Source organism: Anomaloglossus baeobatrachus, chromosome 1, assembly GCF_048569485.1.
Source record: "Anomaloglossus baeobatrachus isolate aAnoBae1 chromosome 1, aAnoBae1.hap1, whole genome shotgun sequence".
NCBI classification, from domain to species: Eukaryota; Metazoa; Chordata; class Amphibia; order Anura; family Aromobatidae; genus Anomaloglossus; species Anomaloglossus baeobatrachus.
This window is the reverse complement of record NC_134353.1, coordinates 364,982,744-365,007,111: the sequence shown is the minus strand read 5'-3', so window position 1 is coordinate 365,007,111 and position 24,368 is coordinate 364,982,744. Positions and strand designations below refer to the sequence as shown.

The window sequence follows — 24,368 nt, the reverse complement described above, 5'->3', positions numbered from 1 at the left end:
ATGCTCTGGAGCAATCGGTACGTGGAGATAAGCATCTTTGATATCGATCGATGCAAGGAAATCTCCTTGGGACATTGAGGCGATGACGGAGCGGAGGGATTCCATCCGGAACCGCCTGGTCTTTACGTGTTTGTTGAGCAGTTTTAGGTCCAGGACCGGACGGAAAGACCCGTCCTTCTTTGGAACCACAAACAGGTTGGAGTAAAAACCGTGAACCTGTTGCTGAAGAGGAACAGGGATCACCACTCCTTCTGCCTTCAGAGTGCCCAGCGCCTGCAGAAGAGCATCGGCTCGCTCGGGAGGCGGAGATGTTCTGAAGAATCGAGTCGGAGGACGAGAGCTGAACTCTATCCTGTAACCGTGAGACAGAATGTCTCTCACCCAACGGTCTTTTACCTGTGGCAGCCAGGTGTCGCAAAAGCGGGAGAGCCTGCCACCGACCGAGGATGCGGTGTGAGGAGGCCGTAAGTCATGAGGAAGCCGCCTTGGTAGCGGCACCTCCGGCGGTCTTTTTAGGGCGTGACTTAGACCGCCATGAATCGGAGTTCCTCTGATCCTTCTGAGGCCTTTTGGACGAGGAGAATCGGGACTTGCCCACACCCCGAAAGGACCGAAACCTCGACTGTCCCCTCCTCTGTTGGGGTATGTTTGGTTTGGCCTGGGGTAAGGATGTTTCCTTTCCCTTGGATTGTTTGATGATTTCATCCAATCTCTCACCAAACAAACGGTCGCCAGAAAATGGCAAACCGGTTAAGCACTTTTTGGAAGCCGAATCTGCCTTCCATTCCCGCAGCCACAAGGCCCTGCGTATTGCCACCGAATTGTCGGCTGCAACCGCCGTACGGCTCGCAGAGTCCAGGACAGCATTAATAGCGTAGGACGCAAATGCCGACGTTTGAGAGGTTATGGACGCCACTTGCGGCGCAGACGTACGTGTGAGTGCGTCAATCTGCGCTTGACCCGCTGAGATAGCTTGGAGTGCCCATACGGCTGCGAATGCTGGAGCAAAAGACGCGCCGATAGCTTCATAAATGGATTTCAACCAGAGCTCCATCTGTCTATCAGTGGCATCCTTGAGAGAAGCCCCATCTTCAACTGCAACTATGGATCTAGCTGCCAGTCTGGAGATTGGAGGATCCACCTTGGGACACTGAGTCGAGCCCTTGACCACGTCAGGGGGGAAGGGATAACGTGTATCCTTAAGGCGCTTAGAAAAACGCTTATCTGGACAAACTCGGTGTTTCTGGACTGCCTCTCTGAAGTCAGAGTGGTCCAGAAACATACTCGTTGTGGGGAAACCTGAAACGGAATTTCTCCTGCTGAGAAGCTGACTCCTCTACTGGAGGAGCTGCGGGAAAAATATCCAACATTTGATTTATGGACGCGATAAGATCATTCACTATGGCGTCCCCATCAGGAGTATCAAGGTTGAGAGCGGCCTCAGGATCAGAATCCTGATCAGCTACCTCCGCTTCATCATACAGAGAGTCCTCCCGCTGAGACCCTGAACAATGTGATGATGTCGAGGGGATTTCCCAGCGAGCTCGCTTAGGCGGTCTGGGGCTGCGGTCCGTGTCAGAGACCTCACCCTGGGATCTATGAGACACCCCGGGAGGACATTGTTGTTCCAACAGAGGGGAACCAGGGGGCAATGATTCCACAGTGCCCCTGGTCTCAGATACCGGTCTGGACTGCAAAGCTTCTAGTATCTTAGCCATAGTCTCAGAAAGTCTTTCAGTAAAAACTGCAAACTCCGTCCCTGTCACCTGGACAGTGTTAGCAGGTGGCTCCCCCTGGGCCACCCTTAGCAGAGGCTCCGGCTGAGCAAGTGCCACAGGGGCCGAGCACTGTACACAATGAGGGTCAGTGGAACCTGCCGGTAGTGAAGCCTTACATGCGGCGCAGGCAGCATAGTAAGCATGTGTTTTGGCACCCTTGCTTCTTGTGGACGCCATGCTGTTGTCTCCCCTGAGCAACCCAGGAGGGTATATAGCCAAAAATCAACCGTGCACCATACAGTGTAAAGTATAGCCTATAATCATATAATCTATAAGTACACTTCTGCACAAGTGGGGCCAGCACCTCAGGTGCTGCTTACCGCCCGCTCAAAGCGGTTGTGTGGTCACCAGAATCCCTGCCTGGGTCTCCCAGAGCTTGTCTCCCCTCTCCAGCGTCAGAAGAGCTGACAGGAATGGCTGCCGGCGTCATGAGGAGAGGAGGGGGCCGTGGGCGTGCCCTAGAAAGTGCGGGAATCTGGTGCCCCACTGTGCACAGTGAGGGGGGTGGAGTATGCAAAGCATGTTCCAGCCCTCAGTGCTGATGTCCTGTACAGCGTCCCGCCCTTCCCCTGACTGGCAGGCCTGGGGGCGGGAAAAGAATGAGACTAGGCCGCAAAAGCCGGGGACTAAAGTTATAAGCGCGGCCGCCGTATAAGCGCGGTCAGCGCGGTAGTCCCCGGCGTACTAACAGTCCCAGCCGCGCCGAGAGTAAACATGGCAGCGGCGGTCAGCGCGGTAGTCCCCAGTAAACTAACACACCCAGCCACGCTGCAGTGTGTGATGGCACAAGCGCGGTCAGCGCTGCGGTCCCCGGCGCACTAACACACCCAGCAATGCTGGAGTGCTTCTGTGCGCGGTCCCCACGGGGACACAGAGTACCTGAAAGTAGCAGGGCCATGTCCCTGACGATACTCGGCTCCTTATCCAGCAGTCCAGGAGCTGTGGATGGAGCACGGTCTCAGTGCCTGGAGACCGATTAGGATCCCACTTCACCCAGAGCCCTGAAGGGGATGGGGAAGGAAAACAGCATGTGGGCTCCAGCCTCCGTACCCGCAATGGATACCTCAACCTTAGCAACACCGCCGACAAGAGTGGGGTGAGAAGGGAGCATGCTGGGGGCCCTGTTATGGGCCCTCTTTTCTTCCATCCGATATAGTCAGCAGCTGCTGCTGACTAAGCTGTGGAGCTATGCGTGCATGTCTGCCTCCTTCGCACAAAGCATAAAAACTGAGGAGCCCGTGGGAGCACGGGGGGTGTATAGGCAGAAGGGGAGGGGCTTTACACTTTTAGTGTAATACTTTGTGTGGCCTCCGGAGGCATAGCTATACACCCAATTGTCTGGGTCTCCCAATGGAGCGACAAAGAAATGTCAGTTCGAGACGAAAACAATAAGCCATCACTGAGCCCCATAACCTGAAAAATGGGAACGCTCACTTTTTTTGGACAAACCTCTGATTTTTTTTTTAACCCCTTAGATAAAAGTAAACCTATACACAGTATAAAGTTATTCCCTGTTGCTCACACGCTTTATCTATCATCTATAACCCTAGTGTAGTATCTACACACCACTTTTCTATTTTGTGGTATGTTTGCTTGGGATTTTAATGCATACAATAAAAGTATCAGTTTTAGAGGTTTTGTTTTTGGTCTGTCCCTAAAATAATCGTGCAATTGAACTTTTTAGCAATTTTACCTCATTTGGAAATTTTTTGCCGGTTTCCAGTACACTATATGGTACAACTTTTGGTTTAATTTAAAAGTACAACTCGCACCTCAAAAAACAAGCCTTCACATGGCAAGATTGACAGAATAAAAAAAGTTATGACTCTCAAAAGAAAGGGAGCAAAAAACAAAAAAAAAATGGTAAATCGCCCGGGCATGAAAGGGGTTAAACTTCATGTATGCCAATAACAATGAGCAGGACTGTACATATAATAGGAATGGATACATTAACAAAACCCCAAATGTTACATACCTTTTCGTTTGCCAAATTGGTAAGTTCAATAAATCCTTTCAATTTCAGGTCACAGTCACTCAATAACTTCCATTGGTCGCCTTCAATTCCAACTCCAACCTTTTTTACAGACGTGTCTTCAAGCAGTCTTTTAAGACCTTTAGGAAAACCTGTGCGATAGAAGAATCCAATTAGGCAACTCTAGAAATAAATTAAATATGAAAAATATATACATTATATAGCAAATTCCTCTTACTATTTAACTAACTGGATGCAATTCATAAATATTCACACACTTTCCAGTGCAATTTTCTAACACATCGGCCCTAGGTGATGTGAGAAAAACTGCTTGGAGTACATATATATTAGGCTGAAATAATAAATACTTTTCATCTATATGCTAACGTATCAGTCCAGGTTTTGGTTTTTTTTTTCCTGTTTTTTTTTTTTTTTAATTTCACTAGTAGATACTAGTAATATAGGTTCCCTATGTAGTAAAAAAAAAAAACACAAAAAAAAAAACTTACCGGTCACCATTTGCTGTCCCAGATGCCACACCAGTAGGGCTGAGCGGATCCGGACTGTAAAAGTCCGGATCAGCGCGGTTTCACTGATATCTAGGTGCCGGACCCGGGCGTGGGATTCCGGGTGCACGAGCCGGATTCGTCAAATAAAGTAAAAATAAACAAAACGACAAATAAGCATCAGTTTCATACTTACCGAGATTCTGTGTCATGGCGGCACACTGCTTCCGAGTCGCGCTTTGACTTCCTGTACTGTGCACGCAATCACACAGCTTTCTGTGTTTTCCCCCGCCCACGGCAGTCCTCTCATCTGTGATTGGTTGCAAGCTGACGCGCCCCCCAGCCAGTGACAGTCTCTGCTGCGGTCATCGCTTATCGTGGCTAAGTAAAAGGCTACACTCAGAGCTGGCAGTCGTTCTCTATGGCTGCTCGCTCTGAGATGTAGCAGAGCTGGATGTGTCATCGTGGGACGTCGTGTGGATTACGCCGGAGCTGGAGGGCTGTGTTGGGGGTTAATAAAGTGGTGAAGGAGGGCGCGTTTTGTAATTTATTTCAAATAAAGGATTTTTCTCTGTGTCTTATTTACTGTTATTTACAGGGTTGTGTGATGCAGGTATCTGATAAGACGCCTGTGCCATCACAAACCTAGGGTTTAGTAGCAGCTGTGCGTCGTTATTAACCCCTGCTACTAGCCCGATTGCCACTGCATCAGGCCACCGGGAAGAGCCAGTAATGCACTCGGATTGTCACATCTAATAAATGCGGCAATACTGGGTGGCTGCGGGCTGAAAATATACCAGCCCCCAGCCGGCATTATCATGGCTGGGGATGAAAACTGGGGGGGGGGGGGGGACCACATGTCGGATATTTTTTTTTAAATTATTTCAATAAAAAAAAGCCACATGTGAGGGACTCCCGTGAGTCTGATATCGCAGCACAGCCGCACACTTCTGACAGGAGCGTGCATGTGTTTCTAGGTACATGCACGCTCATGTTTAGAGAACAGCAGGCTGTAAAAAAAAAAAAAATCCTGCAGGTTCAAATTTCGTGCTGAAATCTAGTACAGACGATATCAGCACCAAATGTGCACCTCCTGGCAAAAATCACAGCAAAAAAAAAAAAAAAAAAAAGCGCGTCAAAACACAGCGTTTTTTTGCCAGGAGGTGTAGATTGGATGCAGGAATATGGTGTAAAAATTTCAGCACCAAATTTGCATCCCTTGGACCAAAAATAAAAAAAAAAAAAAAATAATAATTCTGCCAGCAGGTGGAAATTTGGTGCTTTAATCTGGTGCAGACGATTTCAGCACCAAATATGCACATGCTGGCAATAAACATCAAAAATCGCGAAAAAAATAACCGCAGCAAAAAAAAAAAAAGTAAACAAAACGTGTTTTTTTGCCAGGAGGTATAGATTGGATGCAGGAATATTGTGTAAAAATTTCAGCACAATATCTGCATCTCTTGGCCAAAAAAAAAAATGCAATTTTTCTGCTAGGAGATGCGGGTCTGTGAACTCCGTGACCTCTGCCTGAGCTCAGGTTACCTGCAATCACAGATGAAGGACCATGGGAACCTCCAGCTGTGACCGCAAATGACCTGAGTGACATCACCGCTCATTGCGCAGCTCATTCATTCTCTGGAACTCACAGAGAGCGGTCGTGCTCTATGGCCTCTCTCTGTGATATTCAGATGTAGAAGAACTGAAGTGACGTGGGACCTCGTGTGGATTACATCGGAGGTGCAGGGTGTGTTGGGGTTAATAAAGTGGTGAAGGAGGGGGGTGTTTGTATTTTATTCCAAATAAAAGATTTTTCTGTGTGTGTGCGTATTTACATTAACTTACAGGTTTGTGATGCAGGTATCTGATAGACGCCCGTGCCATCACAAAACTCGGGTTTAGTAGCAGCTGTGCGCTGCTATTAACCTCTCATTACTCCGATTGGCACCGCATCACGCCACCGGGAAGAGCCGGTATCGCACCGGATTTGTCACATCTAATAGATGCGGCAATACCGGGCGGCTGCGGGCTGAGAATACCAGCCCCCAGCCAGCGTTATCTTGGCTGGAGATGAAAATTAGGGGGAACTGCACGTTGTTTTTTTTTTTTAAAATTATATATTTAAATAAAAAAAAAGCCGCATCCGGTTTCACCGGAATCACACATGCGAGGAACTCGCACGAGTCTGCCATGGCATCACCCGGCAAAGCCTTGCACATGTGACTGGATACACAGCACAGATACAGCCCGACAGCTGGGCTTGCAGCCGCGAGCAATATCTGTGCTGCCGATTGTTTATTTTTTACCACCATGCTGACCGGCAGACACTTGCACTGCTTTCCCCGCCCACCGGCCATCCTGATGCCTGTGATTTGTTGCAGTCAGCTGACATACTGCCACTCAGGGTGGGGGCGCATCTAGCTGCAACCAATTACACGTGCCGGTGGGCGGGCAAAACAATGACTATTGAATTGTCGGCTCCGGAAGGGACAAGTGTGACACGGAAGGAGTGTGCCGCCATGACTGCGCCTCGGTGAGTATGTCGCGCACGCTCCTACCCCCCTATCCCCATCACAAACAATTTTAACCTTCGGATTCCGGTCCCCGTTGACTTATATGGGCACCGGATACTGGAGCGGATCGGACGCTTTTTAAAATCTGGCAGTGATCCACCGGTCCCGGATTTTTGGACTTTCGATCAGCTCTACACACCAGTCCTTTATTGCACCATGTGACCCCAGCTGTGACTAGCTGGAACAATTCATTGTGTGCTGATTGGACTGGAAGTAACTTCTCAATCTAAGGCTAGGAGACTCAGAACGAGGTTCTCATAGACTTGCCTTGAAAGAGACAGTTAGACGTGACGCAAGTGCCAGTCAGTGCTGCAGTTACAAAATGAGGAGAGGGCCCAGAACAGCGCCAGAAACAGTAGAAGACTGGTAAGCATAAGGAACATACATTACTGATAAATATCAAGTGTTAAAAAAAAACAATCACGGGAGTGGAAATTTAACTTACTTTTTATGCAGCCCTTTTGGAGGTGCAGTTTATAAGTCTACAGTCAATTTAGATGCATATTTTAGGCAGGTTTTAATCCTTCACAATCTAAACATCCTGAAATCCAGGGTCATACATCTTACCAACTGGGAAATATTAAAAAAAAATGACAAGGAAAAAACACCAGAGTATATCTATGCACATCCACAAAATTGTAGACTAATATATCAAAGAAGAGTAAATAATGGTGTATAATTGGGTGCCATATACTCAGGACAGTCAGGCTAGAAAACTAAAGCCGCAAAACAAACAAGAACAAAAAAAACCCCGCAGAAATATTGACAGAAAGTCATAAAAATTAAGGTAAAAATCTTTATCATATCAAGTTAAAAATGGTGTGATAAGCTTACAAAAGAAGTGGGGCACAATCACACAATAAGAAAATGAATGTACAGGATTACACAAAGGAACTCCTGCCGAGTGTAGATGTAATCACAGTAAAGCCTGCTTTACACGTTGCAATTTCTCGTGCGATCGCACCCGCCCCCATCGTTTGTGCGGCACAGGCAATTTGTTGCCCGTGTCGCACAAAGTTGGTAACCCCCGTTCGCAGGTACTTACCTCCCGAACGACCTCGCTGTGGGCGGCAAACATCCACTTCCTTAAGGGGGAGGGACGTTCGGCGTCACACAGCTGCCGGCCAATAGATGCGGAGGGGCGGAGATGAGCGGGACGTAAACATCCCGCCCATCTCCTTCCTTCCGCATTGCCGGCGGGACGCAGGTAAGCTGCAGTTTATCGTTCCCGGGGTGTCACACGGAGCGATGTGTGCGGCCTCGGGAACAATGAACAACAGGCGCACAGAAGGACGTTCAATTTTTTTTTAAAATGAGCAACGTGTCAACGAGCAACGATAAGGTGAGTACCGTATTTTTCGCTTTATAAGACGCACTTTTGTTCCCCCAAATTTTGGGGGAAAGTAGGGGGTGCGTCTTATAAACCGAAAATGCGGATTATATACTGCAGGGTCCAGGGGAGGTGCTGAGGGCTGCTGGGGGGGCTGGTGAGCTGCGGGAGGGAGCCTTTAATCTCCTGCTCCCGCTCATATAATATGCACAGCCGCTGTCCATCACCGTGGTGCTGAAACCATACCGCGGCGATGGGCTGGGGAAGCGGTGCATATTTTATGTGCCTGTGCTTACCTTTGATGGCACAAGCCCCCCTGTGTTAGCTATGGCCCCCATGCTGCTGCCCATAGTAAAATAATAAACTATTTACTTACCCCCTCCAGCGTGTCTCCCCAGTCTCCCTCATACCGCTGTGATCAGGCACGCAGAGATGATATCACTCTGCTGTGCCGATCACATGACCAGCAGAGAACCAGGAAATGCAGGAGGCCGGAGCTCAACCCCAAGGAGGGAGACACGAGGGAGCACAGTGCTGGAGAAGGTAAGGAAAGAGTTGATTTTACTAAAAGCAGCAGCATGGGGCAATATCTAACACAGGGTGATGTGTGCCAGCCACAGGGGGCCGTGTGTGCCAGCCACAGGGGGCCGTGTGTGCCAGCCAGAGGGGGCCGTGTGTGCCAGCCAGAGGGGGCCGTGTGTGCCAGCCAGAGGGGGCCGTGTGTGCCAGCCAGAGGGGGCCGTGTGTGCCAGCCACAGGGGACATGTTGCATCACTGGGGGACGTATGCCAGCACAAGGGGGCTATATTCAATATAAGGTGGCCATATCCAGATTAAGGGGGCTAATTTTAGGATGGGGGGCTATGAGGGACATATACTCTATATGATTTGTTAGACCGACACTGGCATTATAAGACGGACCCCATTTATTAAAAAAAAATTCTCTATTACTTCACCAAATTTGGGGGTGCGTCTTATAAGCCAGTGCATCTTATAAAACGAAAAATACAGTATTTTTGCTCGTTCACAGTCGTTCATTTGTGTTACACGCTACGATATGTCAAACGAGGCTGGATGTGCGTCACTAACGATGTGACCCCGACGACATATCGTTAGATATATTGTAGCGTGTAAAGCGGCCTTTACACCTATATAAATTGATCAACTGACCATATCTGTCTATATGGGTGTGACCTCAAATATGGTAAATAAATATGTGCAAATTAAAGGTAACACAAAAATTAAATGATCAATAGGTGAGTATATTAAAATAATAGTAGATACCTACATACTAAGTATATATATCTACACACACACACATACACACTATATATATACTGCATATATAGCTTTCAGTTATGGCAAGTTCAAGCATCTTTATGGATCATCATCCTCATAGGAGTAACAGATATTGGCCTTTTAATTCATGAAGACACCAGTACTCAGCAAAAGATATTGAAGGTAAGTATTTCTGTAACTTTTTATAGTGATCTACCTCCTCTATAAAGTGATTGTGCTGTGAGTTGCACTGACAGCTGATAGAATATACCTACATAAACTTCTAATACTATTTTAGACATCAGACACTGTATGTTAAACGGTACCTTCACACATAGCGAGATCGCTGCTGAGTCACAGATTCTGTGACGCAACAACGACCTCGCCAGCGATCTCGCTACGCTTGACACATAGCAGCGACCAGGCCCCTGCTGTGAGATCGCTGGTCGTGTCGGAATGGCCTGGACCATTTTTGATCGTCGAGGTCCTGCTGGGCAGGATGCATCGGTGTGTTTGACGCCTTACCAATGACCTCGTTGACGACTCAGAGCTCAGACACGTACAGCCCTCCAGTGAGATCAAAATGCAAACGATGCACAAAGAGATGCAAGGCCTGGTGGCGCGAATGAGGCAACATCATGAGAAATGCGGTGTTGAAGATGACCAAAGAAACACTTCTGAACAGGCAGGAACTTCAGGTTGGTAAACATTTTTATTGAATCCTATTTCTAAAGACTGAACTGTCACGTGTGAGAAAAATTATATTTCTTATTATTACTGCATGTTACTGTCATTTGGTACAGTTATGAAGAAAAACAAATATTCCTTTTGGGGCAGGGGCAGTGATGTGTTGTCTACAATAAGCAGAAATTGTATAATAAACAATAAAATAACAGCATTGACTTTTTTTGTTTAGGGGAAGTCATGGATTCTGGAAACTATCCACCTCCAAGATCACCATCATCCTGTTCTACAGTTTCAGAGTTATCCATCCAGGATAGTGCTTCATTAGCAGCAGCATCATCAGACACCCACAGCCACATATCACCATCACCCAAAAGGAAGAAAAAACCTTTACCTCGTGGAACCACCATAGATAGGTTTGTGATAAGAACTAGCAGATTAGAAAAAGAGTTGATTGATGAAAAAATTGCCCAGTTTATTTATGCAACGAACTCTTCTTTCCGTCTGACTGAGAACCCACATTTCATTAATATGGTTCAGTCACTGAGACCAGGATACAGTCCACCCAGCAGAGCTGATGTTGCAGGGAAACTGCTGGATCAAGTGTATGACAGAGAAATGGAGCAATATGCAACAGCTCTGGAGGGTAAAATTGTTAACCTAAGTATTGATGGGTGGAGTAATGTCCACAATGATCCTATTGTATGTGCTTGTATAACAACAGAAGAAGGTAAAGTCTTCCTTGCACAAACAACTGATACGTCAGGAAATGCACACACAGCAGAATACTTACAAGAAGTGGCAGTAAAAGCTATAACGACATGTGAACAAAAATTCAAATGTCTAGTATGCAGTTTGGTCACTGACAATGCTGCAAACGTATCCAAGATGAGAAGAGATTTAGAAGAGCAGGGAGGGAATATAAAGCTGCTAATAACTTATGGTTGCAGTGCTCATTTGCTGCACCTCTTAGCCAAAGACTTAAGTGTTCCAGAAATAAAGGCTAATGTTGTTGAAATTGCTAAATACTTCCGTAATAATCATTTTGCTGCAGCAGCTCTGAAAAGGATGGGTGGAACCAAGCTAACGCTCCCACAAGTTGTTAGATGGAACTCTGTGGTGGACTGTTTTGAGCAGTATATCAAAAACTGGCCTATTCTGATGACACTTTGTGAAGAAAATCGAGATAAAATAGATGGCACTGTCACGGCCAAAATCCTCAACATTGGGCTTAAGAGAAATGTTGAACATATGCTGAGCTTCCTGAAACCCATCTCTCAAGCTTTAAACAAAATAAAGAAAAATAGCTGTTTTATTGCGGATGCTGTTGAAATTTGGAAGGAACTGAGTGAACACTTAAAAACAGAACTACACATGGACAGAATTAAATTACAAGCAGTAAACAAAAGAATGGGACAAGCACTGACTCCAGCTCATTTTTTGGCAAATATTGTCAATATCCAATATCAGGGTCAAAACCTAAGTGCTGAGGAAGAGGATTTAGCTATGACATGGGTATCCAGCAATCATCCATCTTTAATGCCAACTATAAAACTTCAGAGCTAAGGGGGAACCATTCAAGAAATATATGTTTGCTGAAGATATTTTAAGGAAGGTCACACCAGTAAACTGGTGGAAGTCACTTAAGCGCTTGGATTTAGAGACTGTTCAAGTAATGATTTCACTTTTAACAGCAGTAGCTTCTTCTGCAGGCGTTGAAAGAATATTCTCTTCCTTTCGACTCATTCATTCTAAATTGAGAAATCGGTTGGGACCCAATAAAGCAGGAAAGCTTGTTTTTCTTTTCCAGATTATGAATAGGAACAAAGAAGAAGATGATGATGAAGATGACGACAAGTGAGCTACAGAGGACAGCAGGGACAGTAGTATTTAAGTTTTTCATGTGTCGGCTGGGCTGACAGTCTAAGTTTCTTAAAATATATATATATTTTGTTTAGCCAAATTAGTTAACAAACATGGATGTTTGTTTAAGCAAATAACTTATGCTGTAATGTTGTTATTGTTTCAGTTGAATAAATCTATTTACATTGTTATTAAGGTCAGGATTATTTTTCTCCTTCCTAAGTACAACAGAACAGTGGTGTCCAAATATGAATGATTAACCCATTAAACTGGGGAGAAAAAAGTAATATAAAAAGTGATTCTAAAAATCTTCATCTACTTGCATGTTAAAGTAGCAAGAACTAGTTTAGGTAGAAACTTTGATTTAACTCACTGATTTAAATCAAGCCTTACTGACTAGTGATTTAAATCGTGATTTAAATTGTGATTTAAATCAGTTAGATTTAAATCAAATCCACCCTGGTCGCTACGGTCGCTGTATCGTTGCTGCGTCGTTGGTAAGGCCTGACAGCGTGACATCTCACCAGTGACCTCCCAGCGACTTACCAGCGATCCTTATCAGGTTGTATCGTTGTCGGGATCGCTCGAAAGTCGTTAAATGTGACGGGGGCTTTAAGCATACAAAGTGAAGCAAAGATAGATGAGGAATCAGGCTTTTAACTCTGAGTGTGTTTTCTTTTCAATTTGTTTTGGAATTTAATATAAAATCAAGAATACCTGTAAATATGAATTACACACATTGGTATTTTGATGCCCAAAATGCATTTTGGAATAATTAAATGAAAAACACAATAAAAACATGCTTAAAGTTAAATAGCATGTGATACACTCCCTGAACATGTGGAAGATCCTCTGCTCTGATGACACTAAAATGTAATTAGTGTCTTAATTAGTGTTTGTATCAGACAAACATTTTGCACCTTCAAAGTTGTAGGCTTGTTGTGTAAATCAAATTGCATATACGCCCCTAAACATTACAATTACAGCATTTAATGTAATGAAACATGAAAAACACCAAGAAGGGTAGATACTAGAGAAAAGCATAGTACTGAATCTGAAAAAACATGGGTTTTCTGCGCAGCGGTCACTGCTGCCACACAGCTTCTGTGCCTGCCAACTCTTTCACTGGAACAAGAAGTCATCAACGGGCAGTAAAAAAAAAAAAGTAGGATAGTGAAAGCAGTGCCTTACCGATGGCAACTCATTCCAGGGCAGTGACAGATGTGGGACGGCACTGCCATCACCCACCCTGCTTCCATCACCACTCCCTGGTTACAGGCCATTTCAGTGAAAGAAGCTGTGAGGTCGAGCTGCTGTCACTCGCCCTGCTTCTGGCACCGCACCTGATGACTATTAGTTTCAGGACGGTGCCAGAAGCTTTGATGCAATGCTGCTGTCACTGTCCCTGCCACCATTCACCACCCCCGGTGACATCTCATTCAGTGAAAAAAAAGAAGTGGGGACAGATGAGATGTGGCTATGAAAATAGAAATTGTAGTTGCAGCAGTGACAGAAGCTGGGGGCACTTCTCTATACCTCCATAACTATACTTGCTTATGGAAGTTATCAAGGGAAGCAGTGAAAGAAGCTGTGTGGAGTGACATCCTGATGATGCCCTGTTGCAGGGGGTGACAAAAGCTACATAGGAGGTGACTATGGCTATAATTTTTCTGACATCATGTGGTGATTTTCTAATATATTGTTTGTAGCTGCTCAGTACTGTGCCTAAAAGATAAGGATCATAAATGGTTCTGATCCCATGAAGCCAAGGAGACAGACAATTCTTAGGTGAATGCAATGGTGTTCATAATAAATATACAGTATATCAAAGTAAGCACAAATAATAAGTATATCAGACCTGTCATGGATGAAACTTGAAATAAATAGCATTCTTCTTCTGACGTGCACAATTGGATGAGGGAGACCTTTCCATTTTTACCCTTCTTAAAAACAGGCGGCCATTCAATGTCAAATCCAAGAACAGCTTCTTCAGAAAGTTTCTCTCTAATAAGAATAACCACACAAAAAATAATTATTATATGTGTCATTATTATAAGACTAAAGGGTACTTTACACGCTGCAATATCGGTACCGATATCGCTAGTGAGCGTACCCACTCCCGTCGGTTGTGCGTCACGGGCAAATCGCTGCGGGTGGCGCACAACATCGCTAACACCTGTCACACGGACTTACCTTCCCTGCGACATCGCTCTGGCCGGCGATCCGCCTCCTTTCTAAGAGAGCGGTTTGTGCAGAGTCACAGCGACGTCACACGGCAGCCATCCAATAGCAGAGGAGGGGCGGAGATGAGCAGCCGGAACATGCCGCCCACCTCCTTCCTTCCTCATTGCCGGTAGACGGAGGTAAGGAGATGTTCGTCGCTCCTGCGGTGTCACACATAGCGATGTGTGATGCTTCAGGAACGGAGAACAACATCGCTAGAGCCCAAACAACGATATTTGTTGTTAGAACGACCTCTCCAAAACCAACGATTTTTACCACTTTTGCAATCATTGAAAGTCGCTCGTACGTGTTTAACACTGTGATGACGCTAACGACGCTGGATATGCGTCACAAACACCGTGACCCCGACGATAAATCGTTAGCAATGTAGCAGCGTGTAAAGTACCCTTAACCCAATGAGGGAGAATTATAAAGTCTTGTGTGCATTCTAATAGTTAGGCAAAGTTGTGACCAGCTGGCCAATGGAAGCAAAACTACAAAGAAGGGAATTTTGTTTACTTACCGTAAATTCCTTTTCTTCTAGCTCCAATTGGGAGACCCAGACAGTGGTGTATAGCTACTGCCTCTGGAGGCCGCACAAAGAACTACACTTAAAAGTGTAAGGCCCCTCCCCTTCTGGCTATACACCCTCCCGTAGGAGTACGGATTCCTCAGTTTTAGTACCAAAGCAAGGAGGAGGAAAGCCAATAACAGTTTCAAAAACAAATTCAATCCGATAACAAGATCGGAGAACTTAAGAAACAACATGAACAACATGTGCACCCGAAAAACGAAACCCTAAGAACAAATAGGGCGGGTGCTGGGTCTCCCAATTGGAGCTAGAAGAAAAGGAATTTACGGTAAGTAAACAAAATTCCCTTCTTTTTCGCTCCTAATTGGGAGACCCAGACAGTGGGACGTCCAAAAGCAGTCCCTGGGTGGGTAAAAAGATACCACATGAACGGGCTGTCAGACAGCCCTTTCCTACAGGTGGGCCACCGCCGCCTGAAGGACCTGTCTACCTAGGCTGGCATCTGCCGAAGCGTAGGTATGCACTTGATAGTGTTTGGTAAACGTGTGCAGACTCGACCAGGTAGCCGCCTGGCACACCTGCTGAGCCGTAGCCTGATGCCGCAATGCCCAGGACGCACCAACGGCTCTGGTAGAATGGGCCTTCAGTCCAGATGGAATCGGAAGCCCAGCAGAACGGTATGTGTGAAGAATTGGTTCCTTGATCCACCGCGCCAGGGTGGATTTGGAAGCTTGCGATCCCTTATGCTGACCAGCGACTAGGACAAAGAGCGCATCAGAACGGCGTAGAGACGCCGTGCGAGAAATGTAAATCCTGAGTGCTCTCACCAGGTCCAACAGATGTAAACCTTTTTCAAATTGGTGAACTGGATGCGGACACAAAGATGGCAAAGTGATATCCTGATTGAGATGAAAGGAAGAAACCACCTTGGGAGAAAACTCTGGAATTGGACGCAGTACTACCTTGTCTTGGTGAAACACCAGGAAGGGAGATTTGCAAGATAACGCCGCTAGCTCGGACACTCTTCGAAGAGACGTGACCGCCACAAGAAAAACTACTTTTTGTGAAAGCCGAGAAAGGGAAACCTCTTTCAAAGGCTCGAAAGGCGGCTTCTGGAGAGCAATGAGAACCTTGTTCAGATCCCAGGGTTCCAATGGCCGTCTGTAAGGAGGAACGATATGACAAACTCCTTGGAGAAACGTGCGTACTTTAGAAAGTCGTGCCAAGCGCTTCTGAAAGAATACGGATAGCGCGGAGACTTGACCCTTAAGAGAGCTAAGCGACAAACCTTTTTCCAACCCAGACTGCAGGAAGGAAAGAAAAATTGGCAATGCAAATGGCCAGGGAGAAAACCCTTGAGCCAAGCACCAAGCTAAGAATATCTTCCACGTCCTGTGATAGATCTTAGCTGAGGATGGTTTTCTAGCCTGTCTCATTGTGGCAACAACTTCATGAGATAAACCGGAGGCCGCTAGGATCCAGGACTCAATGGCCACACAGTCAGGTTCAGGGCCGCAGAATTCAGATGGAAAAACGGCCCTTGAGACAGCAAATCTGGATGGTCTGGTAGTGCCCACGGTTGGCCTACCGTGAGATGCCACAGATCCGGGTACCACGACCTTCTTGGCCAGTCTGGAGCGACGAGAATGGCTCGATGGCAGTCGGACCTGATTTTCCGGAGAACTCTGGGTAACAATGCTAGAGGTGGGAACACATAGGGGAGTCGGAATTGCGACCAATCCTGAACCAAGGCGTCTGCCGCCAGCGCTCGGTGATCGTGAGACCGTGCCATGAAAACTGGGACCTTGTTGTTGTGCCGTGACGCCATCAGATCGACGTCCGGCGTCCCCCAGCGGCAACAGATCTGCTGAAACACGTCCGGGTGAAGGGACCATTCTCCTGCGTCCATGCCCTGGCGACTGAGAAAGTCTGCTTCCCAGTTTTCCACGCCTGGGATGTGAACTGCGGATATGGTGGACGCTTTGCTTTCCACCCACGTCAAAATCCGCCGGACTTCCTGAAAGGCTTGGCGACTGCGTGTTCCCCCTTGGTGGTTGATGTACGCCACCGCCGTGGAATTGTCCGACTGAATCCGAATCTGCTTGCCTTCCAGCCATTGTTGGAAGGCTCGCAGAGCAAGGTAGATTGCTCTGATTTCCAGAACATTGATCTGCAGGGTGGACTCTTCCTGAGTCCACGTCCCCTGAGCCCTGTGGTGGAGAAACACCGCTCCCCACCCTGATAGGCTCGCATCCGTCGTGACCACTGCCCAGGACGGAGGAAGGAACGACTTTCCCTGTGACAATGAGGTGGGGAGAAGCCACCAACGCAGAGAGTCCTTGGCAGTCTGAGAGAGGGAGACAGTCCTGTCGAGGGACGTCGACTTCCCGTCCCATTGGCGGAGAATGTCCCATTGTAGAGGGCGCAGATGAAACTGCGCGAACGGGACCGCCTCCATTGCTGCTACCATCTTTCCTAGGAAATGCATGAGGCGCCTCAGTGAGTGCGACTGGCTCTGAAGGAGAGATTGCACTCCTGTCCTTAGCGAACACTGCTTGTCCAGTGGAAGCTTCACTATCGCTGAGAGAGTATGAAACTCCATGCCAAGATAAGTCAGAGATTGGGTCGGGATGAGATGCGACTTTGGAAAGTTGATAATCCACCCGAAACTCTGGAGAGTGTCTAGTGCCACCTTCAGACTGTGTTGGCATGCCTCTTGAGAGGGTGCCTTTATAAGCAGGTCGTCTAGATACGGGATGACCGAGTGACCCTGCGAGTGCAGAACAGCTACTACTGCTGCCATGACCTTGGTGAAGACCCGGGGGGCTGTTGCCAGACCGAAAGGTAACGCTACGAACTGCAGGTGTTCGTCGTGTATGACGAAGCGTAGGAAACGCTGATGCTCTGGCGCAATCGGCACGTGGAGATACGCATCTTTGATATCTATTGATGCTAGAAAATCTCCTTGAGACATTGAGGCTATGACGGAGCGTAGGGATTCCATCCGGAACCTCCTGACTTTTACGTGTCTGTTGAGCAACTTTAGATCCAGGACGGGTCGATACGATCCGTCCTTTTTTGGGACTACAAACAGATTGGAGTAAAAACCGTGACCTTGTTCCTGAAGAGGGACGGGGGTCACCACTCCTTCCGCCTTTAGAGCGGCCACCACCTGCAACAGAGCATCGGCCCGGTCTGGTGGTGGAGAAGTTGTGAAGAAACGAGTTGGCGGACGAGAACTGAACTCTATCCTGTACCCGTGAGACAGAATATCCCTCACCCAACGGTCTTTGACGCGTGACAGCCAAATGTCGCCAAAGTGGGAAAGCCTCCCACCGACCGAGGGTGTGGGAATCGGAGACTGCAAGTCAGGAGGACGCCGTCTTGGCAACGGTTCCTCCGGCTGTCCTTTTTGGGCGTGACTGAGACCTCCAAGAATCTGAGCGTCTCTGGTCTTTTTGAGTCTTTTTTGACGAGGCGAATTGGGACCTGCCCGGTCCTCGAAAGGACCGATAACCAGACTGACCCTTCCTCTGTTGGGGTTTGTTTTGTCTGTGTTGCGGTAAGGATGAGTCCTTACCCTTGGAGTGTTTGATGATTTCATCCAAACGCTCTCCAAACAATCGGTCACGAGAAAAAGGCAAATTGGTTAAGCACTTCTTGGAATGAGAATCTGCCTTCCAATGTCTCAACCACAGGGCTCTGCGCAAAACCACGGAGTTGGCTGACGCCACTGCCGTACGGCTTGTAGCGTCAAGAACAGCATTAATCGCGTACGACGCGAATGCCGACATTTGCGAGGTCAATGGTGCTACCTGCGGGGCAAATGCACGTGTGATTGAGTCGACTTGCACAAGCCCGGCTGAGATAGCTTGGAGTGCCCATACGGCAGCAAAAGATGGCGCTAACGACGCTCCAATCGCTTCATAGATGGATTTCAGCCAGAGCTCCATCTGCCTGTCAGTGGCATCTTTAAGTGCCGCTCCATCTTCAACTGCAACCAAGGATCTAGCTGCAAGCCTGGAAATTGGAGGATCCACTTTTGGACACTGGGTCCAACCCTTGACCACCTCAGGGGGAAAAGGATAGCGTGTATCTTTAAGCCGTTTAGAAAAACGCCTTTCCGGATAAGCGTGGGGTTTCTGGATTGCGTCTCTAAAGTCAGCGTGGTCCAGAAAAGTGCTTAATGTACGCTTAGGATATCTGAAATGGATTTTCTCGTGCTGCGAAGCTGACTCCTCTACAGGAGGAGCTGGTGGGGAAATATTTAACATCTTATTGATGGACGCTATAAGATCATTAACTATGGCGTCACCATCTGGTGTATCTAGATTGAGAGCGGTCCCAGGATCAGAATCCTGATCAGTGACGTCCGCTTCATCACCCATAGATTCATCTCGCTGGGATCCTGACCATTGAGATGAATGTGAAGGCCCCTCATAGCGAGCCCGCTTAGGTTGCCTGGGGCCATCGTCCGAGTCAGAGTCTTCACCCTGAGGTGTATGTGCCCGTCCCGGAGCTTGGAGGTAATTCAGCTGAGGGGGACCAGGGGGCAATGATTGCACAGTGTCCGTGGCCTGAAGTACCGGCCTAGCTCGCAATGCGTCAAGAATTTGTGACATAGTGAGAGACATTCTGTCAGCAAAAGCTGTAAACTCAGTTCCTGTCACCTGGACAGCATTCACAGGTGGTACACCCTGGGTCACGTCCAGCAGAGGTCCCGACTGTGCAAGCGCCGCAGGGGCCGAGCACTGCACACAATGGGGGTCAGTGGAGCCTGCCGGTAGAAAAGTCCCACATGCGGTACAGGAAGCATATAATGTCTGTGCCTTGGCACCCTTGCGTTTTGCGGACGACATGCTGTTGGCTCTGTGCAATGTGAGAGAGTCTATAGCCAAAGGGCGACTAGCGCTATGCAGTACAAAGTATTTGCAGGAACAAAATACTAAGATTACTACTGGCACAAGAGGGGGTGAGCCCAAAGGGCTGCTTACCGCCCGCTGAATAGCGGGTAAGAGGCGCAGAATTCCTTGTCTGGGTCTCCCCGGCTCCCCTCTGCAGCTCAGCGTGTCAGCAGGAATGGCTGCCGGCGTCTGTGGAGAGGGGCGGTCCGTGGGAGTTCCCAAACAAAAGTGCGGGAAACAGTGTCCCCTCTGTGCCTATTGTGAGGGCTGGAGTATGTAAAAACGACTCCAGCCCTCAGCGCTGATGCACTGACCAGCGTCCCGCCCCTCTCCTGACTGGCAGGTCCGGGGGCGGGAACGAACGGAAATAGGCCGCAAAAGCCGGGGACTCGAGTTATCAGCGCGGCCGCCGTAAAAGCGCGGCCCGCGCTGAAGTCCCCGGCGCACCACAAGTGCCAGCCGCGCCGCAGTCCCAGCGGCCGGCGCGACCTTTTCCCAAAAGTGTGCCTGCTTCAGCGAAGCTGAATGAGGCTATGGCACAAGCGCCGCAGCGCTAATGTCCCCGGCGCACTACAACACCCAGCATGCTGCGGTGTGAGCGCCAAATGCACGGGGACACAGAGTACCTTGAGGAAGCAGGGCCATGTCCCTGATGTACTCCGCTCCATCCAGCATCTTCTCCAGGGGCTGTAGATGGAGCACGGTCTCAGTGCCTGGAGACCAGTAAATCCCACTTCACCCAGAGCCCTGTAAAAAGGGATGGGGAAGGAATCAGCATGTGGGCTCCAGCCGCCGTACCCGCAATGGGTACCTCAACCTTACAAACACCTCCGACATACAGTGGGGTGAGAAGGGAGCATGCTGGGAGCCCTGTATGGGCCCTCTTTTCTTCCATCCGACATAGTCAGCAGCTGCTGCTGACTAAAAACAATGGAGCTATGCGTGCGTGTCTGACCTCCTTCGCACAAAGCTAAAACTGAGGAATCCGTACTCCTACGGGAGGGTGTATAGCCAGAAGGGGAGGGGCCTTACACTTTTAAGTGTAGTTCTTTGTGCGGCCTCCAGAGGCAGTAGCTATACACCACTGTCTGGGTCTCCCAATTAGGAGCGAAAAAGAAACAAGGTTAAAAGGGAATGCATCATGACAACATTTAAGTATTTAACTCAGATTTTAGTATATAATGTATTTTTTTGACAATCTTGTCTTATATCACAATCTGTATTTTAAAAAAATTACTCCCAAAATCAGCAATCTTGCACATTTCACAGTGGGCACTGGGGCTTTTATAGGCTCATACTTTCTCTTCCTTCAGGAACAGTTTTCAGCAGGCTTATCATCAAAGCAATCAATCAACTAGTTGTCCTATATAATCATATTTAGCATAACACTTAGCTTCAAACCTTGCACCACAACCCACAAAACCACATATATTTGTAGGTAATAAAGCGATAAATGCAAAGTTTTTTTTAACATTAAATCTTTATTGCACGTAGGGACGAGGCTAGGAATGGTATAGGGGTTCCAAGTGAGGGTCAGATGTGGTCTGCCCTTTTAAGGGCAGAAGTTTTTGGGGCATCAGGTAATGCTATTTTCCTTAGGGATGTGTAGGGTCAGTGACTACATGAAAATGGAAGGACCCACACAGAGGAAACCTTGATGTACCCCAAGCCACTCAATATGGGTGAGATCGTTTCTATTACTCTCATCTTCAGTACTCTTAAATGTTATAAGTTCCTCCTTTGAGGACTGACATACAGTACCTTGGTTGTTTATAATGAGTTTTTTCTGATTATTTTTTTATGCTAATATGATGGACCACGGTCTACTTTTGGGCTAAATAATCACACTCATTTTGTTAGTTTTGTTTTTTTTTGTTAATTTTGTTATATATCTATAGGCTCCTTGGTCACCATTACTAAATATCACATGGTATAGTCTGATATATCAGCACATTAAGGAGTTTTTGGTTACATGTCGCCTAATCTAGGCTTTTAAGAATATTAGGATTAAAAGTTATATTTTAGCCTCTTTTTTTGCTTTGCACATTACTTTATTGCACGTAGAAAAATTACAGTAAATTTTAAATACACCACAGGCACACTGACTATACCTGGTAATATAAATAGCTCAGAAAATACTCATATATAAATACATGGCAAATGCTACAAAAAAAAAAAAAATCATCAGCATATATTAAATTTGGGCATAGAATTCCAATGCAGATATAATATGGTAGTTACAAAAACCTTGATATCAATTGAGAGCAGCTAGGTAAAAGAAGCACCTATGATATATCTTTCAACATTTGATTGTTAGTGCACTACCCCTAACGTCTATATAATCATATAATGGGGTTCATAGATCCTCAAACCAAATGCGGGAATGTTTGCACTGGGGGATACTAGGACACGTGTACTAGTATATCATTAGAATCTCACTGGGTGTTAACACTGCATAACTCATACCAAGTCCTTACGTGCATACAGTGCCTCAGGACATAATCAATATGCAGAGGTGTATATATATGCACTAACAATATTGCAAGCCATTTGGTTTAGCTTTACCTTATGTATAGTAGATACAATACAGACCAAAAGTTTGGACACACCTTCTCATCTCTAGAACAACTGTTAAGAGGAGACTTTGTGCAGCATGCGTTCATGGTAAAATAGCTGCTAGGAAACCACTGCTAAGCACAGGCAACAAGCAGAAGAGACTTGTGGGCTAAAGAACACAAGGAATGGACATTAGACCAGTGGAAATCTGTGCTTTAGTCTTATGAGTCCAAATTTGAGATCTTTGGATCCAACCACCATGTCTTTGTAGAAAAGGTGAACGGATGGACTCTACATGGCTGGTTCCCACCGTGAAGCATGGAGGAAGAGGTGTGATGGTGTGGGGGTGCTTTGCTGGTGACACTGTTGGGGATTTATTCAAAATTGAAGGCATACTGAACCAGCATGGCTACCACAGCATCTTGCAGCGGCGTGCTATTCCATCCGGTTTGCATTTAGTTGGACCATCATTTATTTTTCAACAGGACAATGACTCCAAACACACCTCCAGGCTGTGTAAGGGCTATTTGACTAAGAAGGAGTGATGGGGAGCTACGCCAGATGACCTGGCCTCTACAGTCACCAAACCTGAACCCAATTGAGATGGTTTGGGGTGAGCTGGACCGCGTAGTGAAGGCAAAAGGCCAACAAGTGATAAGCATCTCTGGGAAATCCTTCAAGACTGTTGGAAGACCATTTCTAGTGACTACCTCTTGAAGCTCATCAAGAGAATGCCAAGAGTGTGCAAAGCAGTAATGAAAGTAAAAGGTGGCTACTTTGAAGAACCTAGAATATAAGACATATTTTCAGTTGTTTCACACTTTAAGTATTTCATTCCACATGTTTTAATTTATAGTTTTGATGCCTTCAATGTGAATCTACAATTTTCAGAGTCCTGAAAATAAAGAAAACTTTGAATGAGGTGTATCCAAACTTTTGGTTTTATGGGTTGTGATGCAAGGTTATTATCATCGTAGGCAGTATTAAAATGGCAAGTAACACTTATACAGCTGACAAAGGATGCAATATTCACGATAGGCAATGTCACCACTCCATCTCCTTTTACAATGTCTCATTAGATGCTTCTATACAAAAGATAGTCTATAATGGCTAATGTACATACGGGTTTCCTGAAAGAACAGGAGGTAAGTCTAGAATAGCCCCAGTGCCCAGTGAGAAAATTGTGACATTTCTAATTATTACTAATCCAGATTGTGTTATGGATAAACATTTTCAAAAATGTATTGTGAAAAATACATTTGACATTACAATCCTCATTTAAACATTAAGTAATTTTTGGATAACGTACTCCCTTTAAACCCTTAACGACCGCGGGTAGTAATATTACGTCCTAGCGGTCATAGTGTTACTGCCCCCGGTCTGCCGGCGGCAGCATGCCACGATCGGCGCACATCTCAGCTGATTTTCACAGCTGAGATGTGTGCATGCCAGGCACGAGCAGAATCGTTATCTGCCCATGCCGTATAACCCCTTAAATGGCGCTGTCAATATGTGACAGCGCCATTACAACGGCATCAACGGTAAACATTTACTCATCGGCCGATACCGGAAGTCACGTGACGTGATCACGTGACTTCCGGTGGTTGTCATGGTAGCACAGGGTCATATGATGACTCCTGTAGCTCACATGAATTACTCTCGGTTTCACTCGACCCAGAGCTGGGTGAGGCATATCTGCTGTTTACAGCTGTATAGCTGTGATCAGCAGATATGGCAGAGCGATCGGACTGTTGATCCATATAGCCCCCTAGGGGGGACTAGTAAAATAAAAAAAAAAGTTGAAAAAAAAGATTTATTTAAAAAAAAAAAAAACCTAAAAAGTTTAAAATCACCCCGCGTTGAGAAATGCCCGATCTTTCAAAATATAAAATCAATTAACTGATTGGTAAACGGCGTAGTGGCAAACAAAAATCCAAACACCAAAATTACTTTTTTTGGTCACCACAAGTTTTGCTTTAAATGCAATAACATCATAACAAAAATGGTACTGTAAAAAAACGGCAGCCTGAGACGCAAAAAATAAGCAGTCACTGAGCCATTGATACCGAAAAATGAAAACGCTATGGGTCACGGAATATGGCGTCAAATGTGCGCCACTTCTTTCGGACAAAATTCTGATTTTTTTTTTAACCCCCTGTGATAACACGC

At 46.5% G+C, this 24,368-nt stretch overlaps 1 protein-coding gene across 2 annotated transcripts in view; it reads right to left on the bottom strand.

Moving 5' to 3' along the window:
* The window catches only part of WRN (WRN RecQ like helicase), a 345,122-nt gene that overhangs the window by 302,571 nt on the left and 18,183 nt on the right, over positions 1-24,368 (bottom strand). For both annotated transcript variants that reach the window (XM_075352466.1, XM_075352467.1), the window contains exons 4-5: positions 13,843-13,988; positions 3,754-3,902 (exon numbers count right to left, since the gene is read on the bottom strand). In XM_075352466.1, coding sequence (XP_075208581.1) covers positions 3,754-3,902; positions 13,843-13,988 — 295 coding nt within the window. The remainder of the gene's footprint in view (positions 1-3,753; positions 3,903-13,842; positions 13,989-24,368) is intronic.